We start from the raw sequence: 21,766 nt of genomic DNA, 5'->3' as shown, positions 1-21,766 counted from the left end.
ATTAATTACTTAATTAAAGAATTAATTAACTTAATTAATATTGATTAGATTAACCTAATTAACTTAACCTAATTAATCCGTTTATTAAACCAATTAATTAGGTTAGTTAGTTGTCAGTCAATGACATGTGGGCCCCTGTTCAGTTTGACCAGTCAAACTGTTGACTGGGTTGACCCAGTCCATGACAGGTGGGCCCTGTTAGACCCTGTTGACCAGTCAACAGTTGACTGGTCAAATGCTGACTGGACCACCCCTTGACCCCACCTGCCAGCCACACATACATTCTGTTGGGTACAATTCTGTGTACCCATAGCAATTTAAGATTTAATTTTCGAATTAAAACAATTTAGAAAATGGTTTAAAACTTTGAAAATTAATATAAAATAAACCATAGCTCGGATGGAAAAACTTTGTACATGAAAGTTGCTCAGAACGACGAGACGAACCCGGATACGCAGCCCGTTCATCCGCCACGCATCCCTAGCATAGCGAACACGCAACTTTCGCCCTCCGGTTCATCTGTCCAAAAACGCGAAACACCGGGAATACTTTTCCGGATGTTTTCCCCTTCACCGGTATCACCTACTACCGCGTTAGGGCACCTCTAACGTCGTTACTTGTCATGTCATGCATCACTATGCATATGCTTGCTTATATATTTATTGTTTCTCCCCCCTCTTCTCTCGATAGACACCGAGACCGACGCCGCTGCTACCCAGTCCGACTACGGAGTTGACGATCCCTCTCTCTTGCCAGAGCAACCAGGCAAGCCCCCCCTTTGATCACCAGATATCGCCTACTCTTCTCTATACTGCTTGCATTAGAGTAGTGTAGCATGTTACTGCTTTCCGTTATTCCTATCCTGATGCATAGCCTGTCCTTGCTATTACTGTTGTTACCATTACCTGCTATCCTACTGCTTAGTATAGGATGCTAGTGTTCCATCAGTGGCCCTACACTCTTGTCCGTCTGCCATGCTATACTACTGGGCCGTGATCACTTCGGGAGGTGATCACGGGCATATACGATTTACTTTACACAGTTACATTACCTGTGATACTGTTCGGAGATGGGGGCTGAAGGGGCAGGTGGCTCCATCCCGGTAGAGGTGGGCCTGGGATCCCGACGGCCCCCGACTGTTACTTTGAGGCGGAGCGACAGGGCAGGTTCCGACCACCTAGGAGAGAGGTGGGCCTGGCCCTGGTCGGTGTTCGCAGATACTTAACACGTTTAACGAGATCTTGGTATTTGATCTGAGTCTGGCTACTGGCCTATACGCACTAACCATCTACGCGGGGACAGTTATGGGCACTCGACGTCGTGGTATCAGCCGAAGCCTTCGTGACGTCAGCAACGGAGCGGCGCGCGCCGGATTGGACTGGAACGCCACTAGGCTAGGTCTGCTTCCGGCCGCCCACGCAACGTGCAGGTGTGCTAAGGGCGATGGGCCCAGACCCCTGGGCGCTTAGGTTTAGACCGGCGTGCTGACCTCTCTGTTGGTCTAGGTGGGGCTGCGACGTGTTGATCTTCCGAGGCCGGGCATGACCCAGGAAAGTGTGTCCGGCCAAATGGGATCGAGCGTGTTGGGGAATGTGGTGCACCCCTGCAGGGAAGTTAATCTATTTGAATAGCCGTGATCTTCGGTAACAGGACGACTTGGAGTTGTACCTTGACCTTATGACAACTAGAACCGGATACTTAATAAAACATACCCTTCCAAGTGCCAGATACAACCGGTGGTCGCTCTCTCACAGGGCGACGAGGGGAGGATCATCGGTTAGGATTATGCTATGCGATGCTACTTGGAGGACTTCAGTCTACTCTCTTCTACATGCTGCAAGACGGAGGCTGCCAGAAGCGTAGTCTTCGACAGGACTAGCTATCCCCCTCTTATTCCGGCATTCTGCAGTTCAGTCCACATATGATACCCTTATTCCATTTGATACCCATGCATATGTAGTGTAGCTCCTTGCTTGCGAGTACTTTGGATGAGTACTCACGGTTGCTTTCTCCCTCTTTTCCCCCTATCCCTTCTACCTGGTTGTCGCAACCAGATGTTGGAGCCCAGGAGCCAGACGCCACCTTCGACGACGACTCCTACTACACCGGAGGTGCCTACTACTACGTGATGCCCGCTGACGACGACCAGGAGTAGTTAGGAGGATCCCAGGCAGGAGGCATGCGTCTCTTTCGATCTGTATCCCAGTTTGTGCTGGCCTTCTTAAGGCAAACTTGTTTAACTTATGTCTGTACTCAGATATTGTTGCTTCCGCTGACTCGTCTATGATCGAGCTCTTGTATTCGAGCCCTCGAGGCCCCTGGCTTGTAATATGATGCTTGTATGACTTTTTATTTGTAGAGTTGTGTTGTGATATCTTCCCGTGAGTCCCTGATCTTGATCGTACACGTTTGCGTGTATGATTAGTGTACGATTAAATCGGGGGCGTCACAAGTTGGTATCAGAGCCGACTGCCTGTGGGAATCCCCTTTCCAACTCCTTGGCCGAAGTTGAGTCTAGTCGATGAAAACTGTTTTTCTAACATGGTTGTGCGGCCCATGGGCCCACGTCGCCATCTGGGTGGTATTAGGATCTTTTACTCCTCGATCCTTACTCTGGGACTCTGAACTCTCTTCTATTCGGGTTAAATGAATTTTGCTAAATCTAACATTAGGATCTCGTTATCACTTTCACCCGGAGAGCCCCTTATTACTAATGATCGTCTGCTGCACGTGAAGACCCTGAAGATACTCACCGCTGTTAACCCGAGAATTTGTGTTCATCGCGTTTACAATTCCCCTTCCACTGTCAACCCTTATGGATAAATACTTGCAGTTGTTATGCTTACATACACCCCTAGTCGGTCTTGTTATTACAAGATACCCCGAAATACTCGTCGTATTTTCGAGAATCCTTTGAGCTTACTGCCTTGCTGTTCTTTGTCACCTGAATACCCCTACGGATAATTCTCGCACTCATCGAGTATCCGCTCATTCCCAGTTGTTCAGGTGTTTCGCCAAAGACTTCAAAATACTATTCGATCTTCCAAAAATCCCGAGCAGCCTATTGCTCTTGAAATTCTCGCTTTATTAAATTGTGGTTAATCCGATAAGTTTCGTAATCTTATTGGCCTCCCTTGTCAGTATCATTTTAAGTCTGTTGAACTTATTCATTTTCGATCAGAACAATTGCTTATGATCCCTTGATTTGGAGATCATAAAGTTTCTTTGCATTAAGCTTTGAATTAGTTAGTTGTTTCTATAACCCGATGCCATGGCATTCCTTCTTCCTTTGATTGAGTACCGATACTCACATCAGCCCCGTTATGAATCGCCATACCCATTGCTGGGTTATTATCCGACAATGTCCTTCACAACCAAAATTTATTGTGAGTTCTTTACCTGATACATAATGCCTTGGTAAATGGTATCATCTGCTTGGCCAACCATGCTCTGCTTTCGAGCTGGTCATATTTACTATTGAAGCTTGTGTTATATGTTTCCACGATACCCTGACGGGTTGAACCTATGCCTTCCTTTATATGTGTGAACTCGGAAGTTTTCACGAGTCATACTCATCTGGTATTTCACCAAGATAAAACTTTCAACACTAATGCCTTTATCAAAGCGAATAGTGAATGGAAGGTTATATATTGAAGAAGTGGGAGTCGACCTTGAACTTTGTGTTCATGCCCATGGACACGATGTAGATCTTATCATTAAAGCTTCTCTTAAATTAAATTATACCTTTGGAATAGGTTCATCTTATATCCGGGATCTGGCCTTTTGCAATCGTGGTTCCGACCATGTTCTTCTCTGATCCCATTTCTCGGGCAAGTTTAAGCACTTGTTTTCTGTAGATCAATACACCAGTCCAACCTTTACTTTGACCTGTCGTCGAGTATTACCCCCTGGTATCTCGAGATTATCATGGAACTGCATAACCTCTTATGAGTTCTTCATCAGGTATTACATTCTCACGGACTCCAATTTTTCACGGGCTTCGAGTTATGAAACACTCAAGGACACCGATAACGGAATCGAGTCTGCATTGCGATTCAACGAGGATTAGAGATCTTCATCGCTTACAAGTTCAATACTCCATGTCTGTCCTAGCCTGAACGGATACATCATTATCGTGCTAATTTTAATCATCAGCATTCTGAGCTCTTCAAGGGTATCAACTGAATTCATGATGAGAAATACCATCCTTGCCCCCGATGATTTGTGTTATCATCGGCCACTTTATTGCCTTCCCTCCAACACAAACTTGTTCATGTTTTGTGTTATACCTTGAGTTCCTTGCTATCCAGCATTTGTGCTTCTTTACCTTGGAATATTACCACCTTTTGTGTCAAGAATGTCATGGTAATTTTACCACCTCTAGAGAATTCTTGGTATAGTAATATCTCTCGCCATTTGCGTTCATTTCTTGGTCTCCGTGTTGTTTCTAACCGGAATACCGACAAATGGTCTGTGATGTGTAAATTCTAAACTTCTAGCAACCCTATTGCTTTGAAGTTGTTGGTCTACAGTTTCATTAGAATTCTATTGCTTATTGAATCATCATTCAAACATTGATCGTGCTACCTAGTCCAGATTCCTGGGTGCACCCTTCTATCATTGCTCAGTTGAGCATGTTTCCCTCGAGCATACATCATTATATCATTGATCCGACAAATGATATTTCCTGCTCACATAATTGTGGAAATCCATCTTTTGGAAATCTCGATGAATTGTCGCTGAGTTCATCAGCCACCTCATTCTATCCTTGATTTAATAATGAACTCATGATTCGGAACTTGCTTCCACAGTTCAATTCCCGAGAATCTTACAATGTCATCTTGACAATTTGTGTCGCACCTTTTCTCCTCGGGCCTCCTGAGTCTGAGTTATCCTGACACCAATCAGATCTGAATCTCGGTCAGATATGATGGTTGGAACATATTTCCAAGAGTTATAACATTGGTCTTATGTGACCCGGTAAGGTGGTGTCGTGCCTAGCACACCTGGCCGGTTGGCCATATTGTTATAGATTCCTTTTCAGCAAGGTTATCCATTCTTCCATGAGGAAATTGTAAGACTTATTCTACAAGTTATTCCTGATGGATCCTTTGTGTTTCCAAAGTCTGATCTTCAACTGATGACCATGTCAATGCTTTCTTGGAGCATGCCAATGGTACTTCAATTTTCAACAAGACCATTTGAAGCCCAATGCTAAATGTTTCCTGCTCAATTATCCAAACACCGATGTACGGGTAATGTCTTGAAATTTCTCTCCCCTACCTAAGGAGTTTTCTACATTATATCCTGTCATGGATAATATGTTCTGCTTGTCCTTGGGAAGAATATACCCTTGAAATATGTGTTTAAACACATTTTCCTTTCCATTGTTCTGTTTAAAAACCTAATAATCACTTTTCCTTTCCATTGGTTTGTTTAAACCTTCTTGTGTTCTATATTGTATAAGCAGTAATATATCCTTGCTTATGTAAACACCTCGTTGTACCACTCTGTTATAACGACCCTGTTACTTTTGTTGATGGCATTTCGGTAACCATCGATGGACGAGAATCTTGCCTACTGGTCCGCCTCGTTCAACGAGCAGGAAAATGGTTCTCTTCGTCCCTCGCCCTTGGTACTGATGTGTTGCCGACATGACCGACAGACTATCCTCTGACATGCCTTGCTTACATGATCGTGCAAGATGTCACCGTCCTTCCTACTTTTAACCACATGGTGGGCCCATAACCCACAGTTCCACAGGATCGAAACCTGACTCTCCTGTACACCTTGTTAACAAAGTTATCCCTTGCTCTTGGTTTCGTAGGTAATTCGCGAGCCACCTTCCTAGTGCTCCATTCTGGTATCAGACGCAATACTTACTCTCGCTGCTGTGAACCCTTTCTCACCATGGTTCAGACATTGAACAACTAACTATCCGCTTGGGCCCTCTCATTGTACCTTCGTACCTTACTCTCGAGGTATTTTATATGTTCAACTCGAGAGGTAGTCTTATGCTCATTCATGGGTTAACCCCCAGCTTGTTTCCCTCATAAGCATTCTAACGTAGCCAAGTTGCCTATTACCTATTCGTAAGTACGTTGGAGTTCCGAAGAAAGGATGACGACTTGGTCATGGTGACTTAAATCAGAGAAATGAAGACATCAACGAAAGGGATCAACCTCTTCGAGAAGAGCAACCAAGACCGAGAAGACTCGATAGAATTTCGTAGCCACGTCTTTCCCTTACTCCCCTCCTAAATCTCGGGACGAGATTTCTTGTAGTGGAGGAGAATTGTGACGCCCGGATAATTAGGCTACAGTAATCTCACGATAATGATGCCACGTCACCATGGTTACTATTTTTAATCTTGCGGTGTATCACGTCCCTTTCGAATTCTAACTTAAAATAAAGTTAAACGATAAAAGTTTTCTAAAGTCAAATTTAAAATGTTCAAAGTGTAGCAAATAAATCATATATGATCAGGGTGGTGAACCCAAAATTTTTATAAAATGCTTCGATGCACTAAATGATAGAAACAATAGCTAAATTATTTATTTAATCGTCACTTAAATGATTAAATTATTGAAAACTACTTTTAATAATTAAAAGGATAATTGTGGCAGTAATATAATTACTACCACTAATTTAGGTGCTAGAATTATATTTCATAAAACAAAAATAGTATGAATTAAAACCGTAAAAGAAAAATGTTATAAACAGTTAAACAAAAAAAAGAAATAGAAGATCCCCCCCCCCGCTGGACCATGGCCCAGCAGGCCATCGGGCAGCCAGGCCGGCCCAGCCGGCGCCCCACAGCCCAGCTCGCCCCCCCTTTAACCCCCACTACCTCGAACCCTAACCCAAGTGCGCCCACTCCCCCCCCCCACGTCGCTCGATCCCCACCCTCTCCCTCCAGCGCCGCCAGGGGAGAGCCCCACGCACGAACCCCCACTCTCCCTTTCTCCCGATCCCGATTGGATCGGGCACCCAACGCCGCCGCCGCTGCCTAGTGCCTCTGGCCACCCCCCTCGCCGGCGCCCGCCTCCCCATCTTCCCCCGCATGGCGCCCGCCCCACCTCGACCCGAGCTAGATCGGATCGATCCCGCTGCTCGATGCCCGACGCCGCCCCGCTGCTCGACGCCGGAGCCTCCTCGCCGGACCGTCCTCGCCTTCCTCCCGAGCCCCCCACTGCCCGTGCCCTACTCCTCCCGATGTGAGCCCCGCCTTGCTCCCTCCCTCTCCCTCGCGCGCTCGCGCTCGTCGCCGCGGTCCCCGCCGATCTCGCCCCCGGTTGACGCGCTCCGGCCGCGTCCGATGCGCGCTCACCGCGCCGTGCCCGCGCACCGCACTTGCCGTGGCCCCCAGCCCCCCTGCCGCCTCCGATGCGGCCACCGAATCCCCCCTGCGCCGGCGACGCCGCTACACCGCGGCCAACTCCGAGCCCCCTCCACCCCGCGACCACCCCTGCCCGCTCGCGCCGTGGCCGTCGCCCCCGCGGCTGTGTCCGGTGCCCGCGCCCCTGGATTCTCGAAGTCGCCGCGGCCGCGTCCTCGCCCCAGCTACCACCCCCTACCACCGCATCCGCCGCGGCCCACTCCCTTCCATGGCCGGCGTCGTGCCCCGCCAGGGCTGTCGGCAAGGCAGCACCCGGTCCAGGCGACCCGGCGCCCGCAACTGCGCCGTTCGGGCGACAACCGTTGCCCCGGCGCCCGAAACCCGCTAGGCCTCCTCTGGCCCTATGACAGTGGGGCCCCACCCCCAGAATAAAAATGAAAAAAAAGGAGTTTAAAATAAATAAATAAATAAATAAAATAATTAATTACTTAATTAAAGAATTAATTAACTTAATTAATATTGATTAGATTAACCTAATTAACTTAACCTAATTAATCCGTTTATTAAACCAATTAATTAGGTTAGTTAGTTGTCAGTCAATGACATGTGGGCCCCTGTTCAGTTTGACCAGTCAAACTGTTGACTGGGTTGACCCAGTCCATGACAGGTGGGCCCTGTTAGACCCTGTTGACCAGTCAACAGTTGACTGGTCAAATGCTGACTGGACCACCCCTTGACCCCACCTGCCAGCCACACATACATTCTGTTGGGTACAATTCTGTGTACCCATAGCAATTTAAGATTTAATTTTCGAATTAAAACAATTTAGAAAATGGTTTAAAACTTTGAAAATTAATATAAAATAAACCATAGCTCGGATGGAAAAACTTTGTACATGAAAGTTGCTCAGAACGACGAGACGAACCCGGATACGCAGCCCGTTCATCCGCCACGCATCCCTAGCATAGCGAACACGCAACTTTCGCCCTCCGGTTCATCTGTCCAAAAACGCGAAACACCGGGAATACTTTTCCGGATGTTTTCCCCTTCACCGGTATCACCTACTACCGCGTTAGGGCACCTCTAACGTCGTTACTTGTCATGTCATGCATCACTATGCATATGCTTGCTTATATATTTATTGTTTCTCCCCCCTCTTCTCTCGATAGACACCGAGACCGACGCCGCTGCTACCCAGTCCGACTACGGAGTTGACGATCCCTCTCTCTTGCCAGAGCAACCAGGCAAGCCCCCCCTTTGATCACCAGATATCGCCTACTCTTCTCTATACTGCTTGCATTAGAGTAGTGTAGCATGTTACTGCTTTCCGTTATTCCTATCCTGATGCATAGCCTGTCCTTGCTATTACTGTTGTTACCATTACCTGCTATCCTACTGCTTAGTATAGGATGCTAGTGTTCCATCAGTGGCCCTACACTCTTGTCCGTCTGCCATGCTATACTACTGGGCCGTGATCACTTCGGGAGGTGATCACGGGCATATACGATTTACTTTACACAGTTACATTACCTGTGATACTGTTCGGAGATGGGGGCTGAAGGGGCAGGTGGCTCCATCCCGGTAGAGGTGGGCCTGGGATCCCGACGGCCCCCGACTGTTACTTTGAGGCGGAGCGACAGGGCAGGTTCCGACCACCTAGGAGAGAGGTGGGCCTGGCCCTGGTCGGTGTTCGCAGATACTTAACACGTTTAACGAGATCTTGGTATTTGATCTGAGTCTGGCTACTGGCCTATACGCACTAACCATCTACGCGGGGACAGTTATGGGCACTCGACGTCGTGGTATCAGCTGAAGCCTTCGTGACGTCAGCAACGGAGCGGCGCGCGCCGGATTGGACTGGAACGCCACTAGGCTAGGTCTGCTTCCGGCCGCCCACGCAACGTGCAGGTGTGCTAAGGGCGATGGGCCCAGACCCCTGGGCGCTTAGGTTTAGACCGGCGTGCTGACCTCTCTGTTGGTCTAGGTGGGGCTGCGACGTGTTGATCTTCCGAGGCCGGGCATGACCCAGGAAAGTGTGTCCGGCCAAATGGGATCGAGCGTGTTGGGGAATGTGGTGCACCCCTGCAGGGAAGTTAATCTATTCGAATAGCCGTGATCTTCGGTAACAGGACGACTTGGAGTTGTACCTTGACCTTATGACAACTAGAACCGGATACTTAATAAAACATACCCTTCCAAGTGCCAGATACAACCGGTGGTCGCTCTCTCACAGGGCGACGAGGGGAGGATCATCGGTTAGGATTATGCTATGCGATGCTACTTGGAGGACTTCAGTCTACTCTCTTCTACATGCTGCAAGACGGAGGCTGCCAGAAGCGTAGTCTTCGACAGGACTAGCTATCCCCCTCTTATTCCGGCATTCTGCAGTTCAGTCCACATATGATACCCTTATTCCATTTGATACCCATGCATATGTAGTGTAGCTCCTTGCTTGCGAGTACTTTGGATGAGTACTCACGGTTGCTTTCTCCCTCTTTTCCCCCTATCCCTTCTACCTGGTTGTCGCAACCAGATGTTGGAGCCCAGGAGCCAGACGCCACCTTCGACGACGACTCCTACTACACCGGAGGTGCCTACTACTACGTGATGCCCGCTGACGACGACCAGGAGTAGTTAGGAGGATCCCAGGCAGGAGGCCTGCGTCTCTTTCGATCTGTATCCCAGTTTGTGCTGGCCTTCTTAAGGCAAACTTGTTTAACTTATGTCTGTACTCAGATATTGTTGCTTCCGCTGACTCGTCTATGATCAAGCTCTTGTATTCGAGCCCTCGAGGCCCCTGGCTTGTAATATGATGCTTGTATGACTTTTTATTTGTAGAGTTGTGTTGTGATATCTTCCCGTGAGTCCCTGATCTTGATCGTACACGTTTGCGTGTATGATTAGTGTACGATTAAATCGGGGGCGTCACAACTAACCATCCTTGTTTAAAGATCCTCCAAAAAACCATCCTTGTTTAAAGAGTGGGAACTTTGTTCAGGGATACTTTTTGTAGAAACATGACGCGTGAGGTTGTTGTAAAGCTTAGGTAGGTGCGATGTGTATGACCGATGATGTTGATTCATGTATGACATGTCATGCTAATAATTCACTCATGTTACCTAGAGATTTAAGTTAGCACACAACTTTGTTGGTGCTGAAATTTTGGTTGTGTGTGTGTGGGGGGGGGGGTTAAAGCACGTGAATGTAAGAATGAATCGGTAGCGTGGGGGTAGGATGATGATGCCAAAATATAAAGGAGACCATGGCTTTCGGGAATTGAATTATTCTATTTGGCGCTACTTGCTCGCCAAGTGTGGAGGTTGTTGCAAGATAACTCGACATTGAGTGCAAGAGTTTTGAAGCACTTTATTTCTCATTGACTTATTTGCACTCAATTGATTTGTCGTCGCACCCTTTCCAGGCATGGCACTCTTTATGCGAGGGAAGGGGTATTCTTAAAGTAGGATTGATCAAGAGTATCGAAGATGGTCGTATGACACATGCATGTAATCATAATTGTATTTAGCAAGATTCCATGATGCGGTCAACATGTGCTATTTCTGCCCCCCCCCTAATGATGGTTCTTGATTTTATGAACTCATCTACCAAGGGTTGGTGAAAGTGCATTGATGCTCAATTACCATTTCGGTGTTGATAGTAATAGGATTAGTGAGATATGATGTTGGTTTTGAAGTTTATCTCAAGATGTTGGAATCTCATGTGTCTATGGACTTTGGTGAACCCCTATTCGAAAAGGACAAAAAGACGGTGTTCTTCGTGTGGCTCGAAATTTTTTTCAGTTTATTTTGAGTCATAAAAGAAGTCTTACTATTAAGAGGGGTTGTTGTGATAGCGAGCTGAAAAACTCATTTCAAATCAAACACATATTGCTTTCCCCCAAATATCGTGAAAGGATGTTTTCTTACCAAGGTTGAAGATGTCTTAGAAGGTTGTCCTGGTGCCGGGGATTATGGACCTATGGGTGCGCAAAGTCATCAAGAAGCAACCAGTCGCCATTGTGGGCATGTTTGGTTACATTGCCAATCCAGCCTGCCCCGACGAGCCTGGCTCTAGTGAGCCGGTTTGAGGGGATGCAGGCCAAAAAAAACCAGATGCACATAGTTTGGTTGCCTGCATGCCCCTAGTTGCACGAGACTACCATTTTTGACTCGGCGTTTGGTTGTCCGCATTGTATTAGGCACACATATGACATGGTGTTTGATTGCAACCTGCACAAGGTGTTGTCACCACTTCTAACTAGTGGTGAGCTTACCACACACAATCTAAACATGTAGCGTCAGCTAGTTAAACAAATGACAGTTCATCCTAACTACTATCAAATGACAATTCAAATTATTAAGAGCCATTGGTGTTGCTGCTACCAGATCTTCCTCTTCCTCTTCCTCTTCTTCTGCTTCTGCTTCTTCTACTGCTGCTTCTTCTTCTTCCATCTTCTTCAAATCCTGCACTGACCTCTGTTAAGCCACATGGCCTCTGCCCACTCCAACCTTTTGTTCTTCCAAGCGTCATTGTCAAATGCCTCCACACCATGGCCGGAGCTAACAACATCGTCAGGCTCGACCTCTTCCTCCTCAGGCACGTGTTTATCAAAGCCCCACTGGAGGATCCAGTTATGCAGAATGCAACAAGCAAGAAGAAGCTTAACCTGAGTGGAGTATGGGTGGAATGGCTTCTGATCCAGGATCTTAAACCTATTCTTCAGAGCTCCAAATGCCCTCTCGACAGTTATTCTAAGGCTGGAGTGTCTGAAATTAAACAGCTCATGTGCAGTCCTAGCACAGTTCCTACCAGAGAACTCGTTGAGATGGTACCTGATTTTCCTGAAGGGTGGAAGAATACCCGACCGACATGCATAACCAGCATCTCCAAGGTAGAACTTGCCGCCGGGGATGTTGATCCCATCAGGTCGACTCATGTTGTCACTGAGAATGTTAGCATCATGCGCTGACCCCTCCCAGCCAGCCAACACATATGTGAACTTCAGATCAAAGTCAACAGCATCAAGCACATTCTGGCTTGTGTAGTGCTTCCTCTCTCTGTATGTTGTAGACTGTGACCTAGGAACTCTGGCAGTGACATGAGTACCATCTATTGCCCCAATGCAATCCTGAAAATGGCATCACAAACCTGTGTTAGTGCTCAATTTGAACAATACAAGCATATCAAGCCATGAAATGTGTATATTGCCAATGCTCACCTTGAAGTATGGATACCATCTTGGGCTTCTGCGATTCTTGGGTGGAGTCTGACCAGATGGTGTCCTGATCATCTCTCCTCTAAGCTCCCCAATAGCAAAAAGCATCTGCTTGAAGTACCTAGAGGTGGTCTCCATTGATCTCCTGAACATGTTGTGAATGACCCTGAACCTCTGGTTATGGCCAACAACATGGAGGAACATGACCACTTGCTCTTCGACACTGGTGTTGATGCTATCTTGTAGCAGCCCCCTGCTCCTGAAGGTCTCGACAAGCCTGTCAAATGGTGCTCTTTTCATTCGAAGCATCCACAGAGCCTCGACGTCATTGTAGTTGTAGATGTAGTTCAGATTTTGGATCCTCTCCTGTTCCCGGAGAAATAATGGACCATAGCGGATCAAAGGTTTCCCAGCAGGACGAACAACTCTCTGGTGCATGAACATGACCCATGCCTGAATCACACTAATCAGTGATGTTGCCTGGATTATCAGCCTCATTCGTGCGTCCATAATCTAGTCGACAACGACAGTTCGTTCAGTGGGAAATCGATCCTACACCTAGCCTAACGGCCTAACCACCGAGCTAACAAAGGGGGAGGGGTGCTGCTTACCGTCATCGGAGACGAGGACGACATAGGGGGAGCCATGACACAGACTAGGTTGACCAAACGGTGGGCAACAACAAGGGGAGCACCAGATCCGCCGCAAACGCCGTCGCCTCTTCCGCCGCCGCCGTCTCTAGCACAGATCTGAAATCGCAACCGCCGCCGGTGGTAAGGCAGTAGGGAAGAAGGGGGGGGTAGTGGCTATGGATGAGCGAGTGAAAGGGGGTGAGGCTAGATTTGGCGCCAGGACGACGCGCCAGATTTCCATGTCCTGTCATCCCCCCTCGCCCTCGCGTCTCACCCGCTCGTGCGACCTCACGCCGCACTCAGCCTGGCTCGCGAGAAACTGCCGATCCGAGCGTTTCCAGCGAGCCAGGCTCTAGGCTGCTTTTGAGAAGCGTGCGATGCAAGCCCAACAGTAAAACCAGACAACCAAACATGCCTCTCCATTCTCACGCGGGCCTGATTGGGCTGAATGCAGGCAACCAAACACGCCTTGTGTGTCCCGAGGGCTCAGGGTCCATGGCCCCCGCGTGCCCTGAGTAGGGGTTTTGTCCCTCTGGACGGTGCGGGGTCTTCATCATTATTATTTTTTTGCGAATAGGGGTCTTCATTATTTCATCATTCTATAAAAAGGAGCGATCCGATGGCCCACAGGGCGACCGATCTTGTGTTCGCCCGGTTGACCGACGGAGAGCATCACTTCAAAATCAGGGGGAAGTCCCTTAAAAAAAATCAAGGGGGCAGGGGGAGGGGCGCGATTTTTTTATGGCGTGGTCCCCGCAGCCGCGTCGCTACTAGCATGGCTCCCGGAAGCGTCGTTTCGTTTTCAAGCATGTGAAAAAACCATCCAAAGCAATGAACGCGAGAAGGCAACAAAAGGCTCTACGAAGCGAACCGCCGACGCGTCTCTCCTGTATCAAGCACGGAAACCTAACGGACGCCAACCCAGGCCCAGCCCACGACACGGCAAATACCTAAAAACATTAATTATATAATCAATCAATACGGCCGGCCAGGTCAAGGAAAAAATTAAAACCCCCCCGTTTATTTCCTGCTATAAAAGGCCCGCCCCCGTCCTCCATAGCCTCCCCAAGCATGAGCTCCTCTCCCCCGCTCTCCTCCACCCCTCCCATGGCCGCCCCCAGCTCCTGGGCCTCCCCGTTCCACGAAAAGAGAGCTTAGCGCTGCCGAGCCCTCCGTCCTCTCCACTTCCCGGCTGCTTTCTCCGTCCGTCCGGTCGTCAATCTTCGTCGAGCAGAGAGAGGGAGGGAGGAGGTCGTCAGATTCGCGCGAGATCCATGGGGAAGTACGTGGAGCTGCTGGACATGGGGGTGCGCATCGCCGCGCGGTTCCACTCCCACTGCCCGCAGACGGCCCGCATGTACTACCACCCCCCCGCCTCCTCCTCCGCCGCCCCCGGCGCCGGCGACGGCGGCCGGATGGTGCCCGGAGAAGGCGCCGTGGCCATGGCCATGATGAAGAGGCAGCAGCGGGCCGCCATCGACGCCACGGAGATCATCCTCTACACCGTCGTCTAGGCCGGCCGGTTGCTGCTGCGCTCATCCGGATTTATCGTACCATTGAAGGGAGAGAGATGCTATCTTATTTTATTGTTACCTTTGTTTTATTTTCGAATCGAGGAGAGGGAAATGAAAGACGGGAGTGAATGTTCGATTGATTGAATGAATGGATTGAAGAATTCGCGAGTTAAATTCGTTTGATTTCCGATGCGTTTTTGCCATTCGTGTTGAAACCGTTGCCTGAATCTCTTGTCCCCTTTCCGATATTTTTTCCGGCGTGATTGGGGGAGGCTGCTCACAGCAAGACCCTCTCCCTTTACTTTTACCTAAAGTTAGGAGCACTACAGATTTTTTTCCCTTTAAAAGAAGACATGTTAAGGCAACGATTTCAAGTTAGGCCGGTTGCTGCTGTGGTCGGCTCATCCGGGTGCCTCGTTCATTCCGTGTTATTTTCGAAACATCTATTGAATGAATGGATTGAGGCATTTTCTTTTTCGTTGTTTTTAATCACCCTTTATTAGAAGAAAAAGGGCACAAGCGGCGCAATGGAACAGCAGAATCGTCTTCCACGATACTGAAGATCGAACCCAGTTCCGTCGTCCTGGATGGACGGGCGCGTGGCAGCCGCAAGATCTGCCGGGCCCCCACCCATGCGGACACAGATCAGGTGACATACATCTTTGCATGTTACCGTGTGCCTTACGGCCCGAATTCAAATTAGAACATTGCAAAAAAATTTAAAAAAATCATGCATGTTCACAGCACATATTAAGATAACCCCTCAAAAATTCAGAGCAAAATTCGAAACATACATCGAGAAGCAAAAAAAAAAAACTCAGATGTGAATAGTATACAGCGAACCATTCGCAACTATTCATGACATATTTCTCTTTTTTGCTTTTTGATGTATGTTTCGAATTTTGATCTGAATTTTTGAGGAGTTATCTTAATATGTGCTGTGAATATGCATGATTTTTTTCAGATTTTTTCGAAATATTTAAATTTAAATTCGGATCGCAAGGCATACGATGACATGCAAAGATGCATGTAACTTTTTTTTTAGATTAAGATGCATGTGATCTGATCTGTGTCCCACCCATGCCCAACCCCTCTCGACCGATGGTGGGAGTACTACTTCTGAAAGTCACGTCTGCCCTCTGCCTGCTGCTCTGCGCGGTCCGCGGTGGGGTGGGTGTGGTGCAGGGCGCAACAGGGGGAGGGAGGCACCGACGCGACGCAGCCGGACGGTGCCCGATTTCAACCGCCTCGATGCTTTCCACTCCAAATAAATAAATAAAACAAAATTAGACGACTTTGCTAGTAAATGAAATCGAATCCTAAGCTAATAATTTCGCGGCATCAACGAAGGAACGTACTAGGATCCTAAAATACGTGCTGCAAACGGGCCGGATATCTCGGAGCGGCGTCGAGTTGTCCCCATCCCACACGTTTGCTTCCCGTCGCCGCGGGGACGGGTGCTGTGAACGGCTGTGGCTTTTGCGCGGTGGGTGGCGACGGACGCGTCATCGTCGTCGTCCCGATATCCGCGGGGCCCCGCCGCGATACTACTTTCGTCTCGTGTCGGGCAGCGGGTCCGTCCATGGCAAGTCGCTTCTCCCGCGCTCCGCCCGGTTCGGATGCGCCGCGCCGGGGGGAGGCGGACCTGCGGGCAGACGCAGACAAACAGCGACCGCTTTACCTCGATTAAAACGATTCTCTCCATTATTAACCCCCAAAAAAGATCCCATTCGATTTTTCGTCTTGAGAATAGAACTAGAAGGTCTGAGTCTTGTGCGGTTCGCAAGGGAAGGGAAGGGAAGGTGCCCTCGCAGTCGCAGACAGCGTTCCTTGCACGTCGATGCCGATTCCTTGCGACTCCTCCACTCGCTCTCTAGAACAGGCCTCTGGTTTCTTTCTTTCGCGGGGAACTCTCTAGAATAGACTTGCTCTCCGGCATCCGTTTCCTTTCCGCTTTAGACCAATACACACGTACGCATCTCTAACACCAAACTTTTCTGGTGAAAACGCGGCCGCATACCCACTCGGGACGAGATGGTGTGATACGAAGATAAACGCGGCCAAACAATCTATCTACTGGTAACAGCAATCTATAAACAACTGCTACCACTGGCGATGTCCGTACAGTCACATGCATGGATATCTCCAAGCAATTGCAAAAAATACTTTGGAAACGCATGCAAGTGGTTCATTTGTTTATAGCCTGATCAATCGTTTGGCCATGAGACCCGCGCACGAGAGAGAGGGGGGTCTGCAGAGGATGAGGAGAGAGAGAGAGATTGAGCGGCGGTGGGTCGTCGCGTGCACCTGTTTGTCGCTTGCTTCTTGGACGCCGTCCAGCCGTTGGAGCTTTGGATGCTTTGCTTCCTGTCGCCCTTCTTTAATGAACTGGTGGACCCTAGGAGCGTTGCGCCCTTTTTACTGCGTCGGCGATGTGGACGGATCATCTTTGCAGGTGCGCTGGTTCTCGTCGCCCAATAGCAACGCAGATGGTCAGCCGGTCAGGGGCGCCGTGGATGCTCGGTCGTCTCGACTTTACTACACCTACTGCACTGCAGCCATGGCTTGAGTAGGTCCACCAGTGACCAGCAGCTCCGGAGTACCAGTAGGACGGAGCATCCGCAAGACTGCAACGGCGTCCACACCCAATGTCATTCAGTTCAACGGCGTCCACACCGGAACGGGTCTAGATTGGTTTTCGGTGGCTACGGAGGTTTGATATGTCTCTAATGTATCTATAATTTTTGATTGCTTCATACTATATTATCTTCTGTTTTGGACATTATTGGTCTTTATTATCCACTTTTATATTATTTTTGAGACTATAACCTATTAACCGGAGGCCCAACCCAGAATTGCTATTTTTTTTTGCCTATTTTAGGGTTTCAAAGAAAAGAAATACCAAACGGAGTCCAAACGGAATGGAACCTCCGGGAACATGATTTTTGGAACGAACAAGACCCAGGAGACTTGGACCCTACGTCAAGCAACCAACAGGGAGGCCACGAGGTAGGGGGCGCGCCTACCCCCCAGGCGCGCCCTCCACCCTCGTGGGCCCCGTGTTGCTCCACCGACGTACTTCTTCCTCCTATATATACCTACGTACCCCCAAACGATCAGAGACGGAGCCAAAACCCTAATTCCACCACCGTAACTTTTTGTATCCACGAGATCCCATCTTGGGGCCTGTTCCGGAGCTCCGCCGGAGGGGGCATCGATCACGGAGGGCTTCTACATCAACACCATAGCCTCTCCGATGAAGTGTGAGTAGTTTACCTTAGACCTTCGGGTCCATAGTTATTAGCTAGATGGCTTCTTCTCTCTTTTTGGATCTCAATACAAAGTTCTCCCCCTCTCTTGTGGAGATCTATTCGATGTAATCTTCTTTTGCGGTGTGTTTGTTGAGACCGATGAATTGTGGGTTTATGATCAAGTTTATCTATGAACAATATTTGAATCTTATCTGAATTCTTTTATGTATGATTGTTTATCTTTGCAAGTCTCTTCGAATTATCAGTTTGGTTTGGCCTACTAAATTGATCTTTCTTGCAATGGGAGAAGTGCTTAGCTTTGGGTTCAATCTTGTGGTGTCCTTTCCCAGTGATAGTAGGGGCGGCAAGGCATGTATTGTATTGTTGCCATCGAGGATAACAAGATGGGGTTTTCATCATATTGCATGAGTTTATCCCTCTACATCACGTCATATTTTTTAAAGCGTTACTCTGTTCTCTTGAACTTAATACTCTAGATGCATGCTGGATAGCGGTCGATGTGTGGAGTAATAGTAGTAGATGCAGGCAGGAGTCGGTCTACTTGTCTTGGACGTGATGCCTATATACATGATCATACCTAGATATTCTCATAACTACGCTCAATTCTGTCAATTGCTCAACAGTAATTTGTTCACCCACCGTAAAATACTTATGCTCTTGAGAGAAGCCACTAGTGAAACCTATGGCCCCCGGGTCTATCTTCATCATATTCAATCTTCCAACACTTAGTTATTTTCTTTGCTTTTATTTTACTTTGCATCTTTATCATAAAAATACCAAAAATATTATCTTATCATATCTATCAGATCTCACTCTCGTAAGTGATCGTGTAGGGATTGACAACCCCTTATCGCGTTGGTTGCGAGGATTTATTTGTTTTGTGTAGGTGCGAGGGACTCGCGCGTAGCCTCCTACTGGATTGATACCTTGGTTCTCAAAAACTGAGGGAAATACTTACACTACTTTGCTGCACCACCCTTTCCTTTTCAAGGGAAAACCAACGCAAGTGCTCAAGAGGTAGCAAGGCTTCTGGCGGCGGAACTCCCGATCTATTTTGCTCCTCGAAGTTTTTAGGGTATATGGATATATATAGGAGGAAGAAGTACGTCGGTGGATCTCCGAGCTGTCCACGAGGCAGGGGGCGCGCCCAGGGGGGTGGGCGCACCCCCACCCTCGTGGGCAGCCCGGGACTCTTCTGGTCCATCTCTGATACTTCGTTGGCTTATTATGGTCCAAAAATAAGTTCCGTGAAGTTTCATGTCAATTGGACTCCGTTTGATTTTCCTTTTCTGCAATACTCTAAAACAAGGAAAAAATGGAAACTGGCACTGGGCTCTAGGTTAATAGGTTAGTCCCAAAAATCATATAAAATAGCATATAAATGCATATAAAACATCCAAGGTTGATAATATAATAGCATGGAACAATCAAAAATTATAGATACGTTGGAGACTTATCAGCATCCCCAAGCTTAATTCCTGCTCGTCCACGAGTAGGTAAATGATAAAAACAGAATTTTTGATGTGGAATGCTACCTAACATATTTCTCAATGGAATTTTATTTATTGTGGCAAGAATATTCAGATCCATAAGATTCAAGACAAAAGTTTAATATTGACATAAAAATAATAATACTTCAAGCATACTAACCAAGCAATTATGTCTTCTCAAAATAACATGGCCAAAGAAAGCTATCCCTACAAAATCATATAGTCTGGCTATGCTCTATCTTCACCACACAAAGTATTTAAATCATGCTCAACCCCGACGACAAGCCAAGCAATTGTTCATACTTTTGATGTTCTCAAACCTTTTCAATCTTCACGCAATACATGAGCGTGAGCCATGGATATAGCACTATATGTGGAATAGAAGGGTGGTTGTGGAGAAGACAAAAAGGGAGAAGATAGTCTCACATCAACTAGGCGTATCATCGGGCTATGGAGATGCCCATCAATAGATATCAATGTGGGTGAGTAGGGATTGCCATGCAATGGATGCACTAGAGCTATAAGTGTATGAAAGCTCAAAAAGAAACTAGTGAGTGTGCATCCAACTCGCTTGCTCACAAAGACCTAGGATGTTTTGAGGAAGCCCATCATTGGAATATACAAGCCAAGTTCTATAATGAAAGATTCCCACTAGTATATGAAAGTGACAACATAGGAGACTCTCTATCATGAAGATCATGGTGCTACTTTGAAGCACAAGTGTGGTAAAAGGATAGTAGCATTGCCCCTTCTCTCATTTTCTCTCATTTTTTTATTTTTTTATTTGGGACTTTTTTATGGCCTCTTTTTTTAGTCCGGAGTCTTATCCCGACTTGTGGGGGAATCATAGTCTCCATCATCCTTTCCTCACTGGGACAATGCTCTAATAATGATGATCATCGCACTTTTATTTACTTACAACTCATGAATTACAACTTGATTCTTAGAACGAAATATGACTCTATATGAATGCCTCCGGCGGTGTACCGGGATGTGAAATGACTCATGAGTGACATGTATGAAAGAATTATGAACGGTGGCTTTGCCACGAATACAATGTCAACTACATGATCATGCATAGCAATATGACAATGATGGAGCATGTCATAATAAACGGAATGGTGGAGAGTTGCATGGCAATATATCTCGGAATGGCTATGGAAATGCCATAATAGGTAGGTATGGTGGCTGTTTTGAGGAAGGTATATGGTGGGTTTATGGTACCGGCGAAAGTTGCGCGGTACTAGAGAGGCTAGCAATAGTGGAAGGGTGAGAGTGCGTATAATCCATGGACTCAACATTAGTCATAAAGAACTCACATACTTATTGCAAAAATCTATTATTTATCGAAACAAAGTATTACGCGCATGCTCCTAGGGGGATAGATTGGTAGGAAAAGACCATCGCTCATCCCCGACCGCCACTCATAAGGAAGACAAGCAAAAAATAAATCATGCTTTGACTTCATCACATAACGGTTCACCATACGTGCATGCTACGGGAATCATAAGCTTAACACAAGTATCTATCATATTCACAACTACTCACTAGCATGACTCTAATATTACCATCTCCATATCTCAAAACAATCATCAAGTATCAAACTTTTCATAGTATTCAATGCACTTTATATGAAAGTTTTTATTATATCCCTCTTGGATGCCCATCATATTAGGACTAGTTTCATAACCAAAGAAAACTACCATGCTGTTCTAAAGACTCTCAAAATGATATAAGTGAAGCATGAGAGTTCATTAATTTCTATAAAACAAAACCACCACCGTGCTCTAAAAAGATATAAGTGAAGCACTAGAGCAACAACAAACTACTCCGAAAGATATAAGTGAAGATCAATGAGTAGTCGAATAATTATGCAACTATATGAAGACTCTATAACATTTAAGAATTTTAGATCTTGGTATTTTATTCAAGCAGCAAGAAAAACTAAATAAAATAAAATGACGCTCCAAGCAAAACACATATCATGTGATAAATAAAAATATAGCTCCAAGTAAAGTTACCGATGAACGAAGGCGAAAGAGGGGATGCCTTCCGGGGAATCCCCAAGCTTAGGCTTTTGGTTGTCCTTTAATATTACCTTGGGGTGCCTTGGGCATCCCCAAGCTTAGGCTCTTGCCACTCCTTATTCCATAGTCCATCGAATCTTTACCCAAAACTTGAAAACTTCACAACACAAAACTTAACAGAAAACTCGTAAGCTCCGTTAGTATAAGAAAATAAATCACCACTTAGGTACTGTTTTTAACTCATTCTAAATTCATATTGGTTTAATATCTACTGTAT

The 21,766-nt window shown here is 47.0% G+C and overlaps 1 protein-coding gene across 1 annotated transcript; it reads left to right on the top strand.

Moving 5' to 3' along the window:
* The first annotated feature begins 14,237 nt into the window (after positions 1 to 14,237).
* LOC125552505 (uncharacterized) lies at positions 14,238 to 14,883 on the top strand. Its single transcript, XM_048716089.2, has one exon. It carries the CDS (start codon positions 14,461 to 14,463, stop codon positions 14,698 to 14,700), a length of 240 nt encoding a protein of 79 aa, XP_048572046.1. The 5' UTR covers positions 14,238 to 14,460; the 3' UTR covers positions 14,701 to 14,883.
* The last annotated feature ends 6,883 nt before the right edge of the window (positions 14,884 to 21,766 follow it).

This window comes from Triticum urartu, chromosome 4A, assembly GCF_056163025.1.
Source record: "Triticum urartu cultivar PI428250 chromosome 4A, HENAU_Tu73, whole genome shotgun sequence".
NCBI lineage: Eukaryota > Viridiplantae > Streptophyta > Magnoliopsida > Poales > Poaceae > Triticum > Triticum urartu.
The sequence above is the reverse complement of the archived record's forward strand: the minus strand, read 5'-3'. Positions and strand labels throughout refer to the sequence as shown.

Coding starts and splice junctions, on each gene's coding strand:
- LOC125552505 (XM_048716089.2), top strand. CDS start 14,461: ATGGGGAAGTACGTGGAGCTGCTGGACATGGGGGTGCGCATCGCCGCG.